This window comes from Myotis brandtii, unplaced genomic scaffold (assembly GCF_000412655.1).
Source record: "Myotis brandtii unplaced genomic scaffold, ASM41265v1 scaffold190, whole genome shotgun sequence".
Taxonomy (NCBI): Eukaryota; Metazoa; Chordata; class Mammalia; order Chiroptera; family Vespertilionidae; genus Myotis; species Myotis brandtii.
Window position 1 is genome coordinate 4,817,134 of NW_005357076.1, and position 3,191 is coordinate 4,820,324.

Sequence of the window (3,191 nt, forward strand, 5' to 3'; positions counted from 1 at the left end):
TATTTTTATTTTTTTAATATATTTTATTGATTTTTCACAGAGAGGAAGGGAGAGGGATAGAGAGTTAGAAACATCGCTGAGAGAGAAACATCTATCAGTTGCCTCCTGCACATCCTCTACTGAGGATGTGCCTGCAACCAAGGTACATGCCCTTGACCAGAATCGAACCTGGGACCCTTGAGTCCGCAGGCCAACACTCTATCCACTGAGCCAAACCGGTTAGGGCAATTTTTTAAAAAAAATATATATTTTTATTGATTTCAGAAAGGAAGGAAGAGGGAGAGAGAGATTGAAACATAAGTGATGAGAATCATTAATCAGCTGCCTCCTGCACGCCCCCCACTGGGGACCAAGCCCAAAACCCAGGCATGTGCCCTTGGCTGGAAGTGAACCCGGGACCCTTCAGTCCCCAGGCAGATGCTCTATTCACTGAGCCAAACCAGCCAGGGCCATATTTAATTTTTTGAGAAAACTTCATACTGTTTTCCACAGTGGCTGCATTCCCACCAGCAGTGTACTAGGGTTCCCTTTTCTTCTCATCCTCAGCAGTACTTGTCATTTGTTGATTTGTTGATGATAGCCATTTTGACAGGTGTGAGGTGATACCTCATAGACCTTTTAATTTGCATCCCTTTGATGATCAGTGACTTTGAGCATTTTTTCATATGTCTCTTGGCCATTTGTATGTATGTCTACTTTAGAGAAGTGTCTATGTAGGTCTTTTGCCCATTTTTTAATTATTTAATGACAGTACTCTTGATCTTGTAATTTTTTATTGAAAGCTGGACATTATGTACTGAGTAATTTTTTTTGGCAATTAGGTTTTTTAATGTGCGATTTTATGTTAATCGGCTAGTAGCTGGGCTGCGCTTAATGTTTGCTCTAGTTGTAGGTGCTAAAAGCTTCAGTTTCCTTTCTTTTGTTCTTCCCCTGCTGTCTGTGGGTTTGCCTAAGAACTTTTTCTTAGATAGGGTCTGTGTTTTGCAGTCTCTCAGTTATAATCCATTGTTATTATAGTGAAATTCTGTTGATGTAGTGGCAAGGTATTGGGGAGGAGGATTGTTCTATAGCCCTATGATCAAATATCAGTATTTTAAAAGGTTTGAGTCCCTGGGTTCTGACCTTCAGAACGTTTAATAGCCTTTTTTTCTTTCGGTCCTTTTGTGAGGCAGGAAACCTAGAAGAGGCTGGAGGTACCTAATGGCCCTTCCCGGAGTCAGATAAAGCTCTGGTAAAGTAGTTTCCCTGAAAGAGTAGGCCTTTGATATGGAGAACACTCGGCATATTTCAAAATGGTTACTTTTCCTTCTCTCTACCTAAGAGGATTTTTAATCTTATCTTCACTGTGAGAAACTGCTGAGCTCCTTGTTTTAAAATCTAAAAAAGTGTGGGGAACCCCTAGGAATGGGCCCCCAGGAGTTTTTAACTCTCTGGCTTACCCACACTCAGCCTCCAGCAATGTGTCAAGATTACCCTTGATTGTTTCTATCTGTAACAGGACTCCAGCGGCTTCTGATCTCAGCTGTGATTCTCTGTACTTGACTGTCTCTCCAAACTTCAAAGTGGCAATTTGCCCTGTGACCTTGTTTCTTAGATGGATCTAAGACAAGTTGTTGATTTTTCAGTTTGATCAGCTTTTTTTTGTTTATTGTAAGGAAAGTAATGAAACTTCTAAGCTCTTTAGGTGCCAGTCAGCTGATACTCGAAGCCCTTCTCCATTATCACAGTAGAGATTAACATATTTTCTACTATTTTTGCATATTTGTCTGATTATTTCTTTAGAAAATATCACTAGGAGTGGAATTTCTGGGTTAAAGATTATGCACATTTTAAGGCTTTTGATTCATATTACCAAATTGCTCTCAAAAATGTATAATTTGCTTCTGCTAGCAGTACAGAATTATTTTCAAGAGTTTTATAGATTTGAGAAGGTTAAAAAAATCCACTTACCTAATAATCATTTATATGTGTGTATTCCATTACTTTTTAAAAGAGGGGAATACTTTCCTTTAACCTAAATTATACTAACTACATTTTTGCACGCAATGCTAATGGTCTGATTCTTGACATACAGTTTTCAGAAGCGAATTGCTGATTGCCGATTGTGGCCTGTAGAGATCACCAGAGTTCCTCTAGTTACTGCACCCAAAGGGAAAGCTGCCAAATTTGATAAGGTAAATTTGTCCACTTAAAAATATTTATAGTCCTGGCCAGTTTGGCTCCGTGGATAGAGTGTCAGCCCACAGACTGACACCAGGGTTGATTCTGGCCAAGGGTGGGTACCTTGGTTAAGGCTCAATCCCAGGCCTGGTCGGGGGAAGGTGCATACAGGAGGCAGCCAATGGATGTGTCTCTCTCACATCAGTGTTTCTCTCTGTCTCTCTCCCTCCTTTCCACTCTCTCTAAAAAAAACCCAATGGAAAAATAGCTTCCGGTGAGAATTGAAAAACATTTTATATAAGAAATGCTGCCTCTAATTCTAATACCAATGGAAAATATGAACTGATGTGGCTACTCCCTAGGGTAACCAACTGATTCTTATTTGTTTAATAGTTTCCTCATTTTAGTGCTGAAAGTCTCATGTACCAGGAAACTCCCCTGTCCATGGCAAATCAGGATGACTGGTCACCCTAGCTCCCTAATGTCCACTAAATATTTAGCCTTTATTCCCAGACATCCTATTTCCCTTTAGCCTTTCATTACAGTTTACCATAGGTAAAATCTTACAAAATAGCCATTTTTACAGGTCAAAAGTAGTTAAATATTGGCAATATGGTTCATCCTAATACATCTTTCTGAATTTCTTTTAGACATTGGACTTACAATGTTTTAGCCTGCTAATTATTAGAGTAATAGGGTTCATAGATGTACTACTGTTCTGAAAAAGATATAGCTTTGATGAGCCTAGAACAGTTGTTCGGCAAACTCATTAGTCAACAGAGCCAAATATCAACAGTACAACGATTGAAATTTCTTTTGAGAGCCAAATTTTTTAAACTTAAACTATATAGGTAGGTACATTGTTATTAAGTTAATTAGGGTACTCCCTAATTAATTAGGGCTTAGGACAGAGGTGGGCTACCTTTTTGTGAGTGCGTGCCAAAATCAGCAAAATCTCTGACTCAAAATTCTTCTGCATGCCCACCCTAATTTTTTGAGAACATGTTACGCCTACTTGATATCTCTTAAGG

At 39.1% G+C, this 3,191-nt stretch overlaps 1 protein-coding gene across 1 annotated transcript in view; it reads left to right on the forward strand.

Annotated features, from left to right (window-relative positions):
* CFAP70 (cilia and flagella associated protein 70) overlaps window positions 1–3,191 on the forward strand; it is a 113,997-nt gene that overhangs the window by 46,970 nt on the left and 63,836 nt on the right. Inside the window, 1 exon segment of the mRNA XM_014538384.1 lies at window positions 2,075–2,174. Coding sequence (XP_014393870.1) covers window positions 2,075–2,174 — 100 coding nt within the window.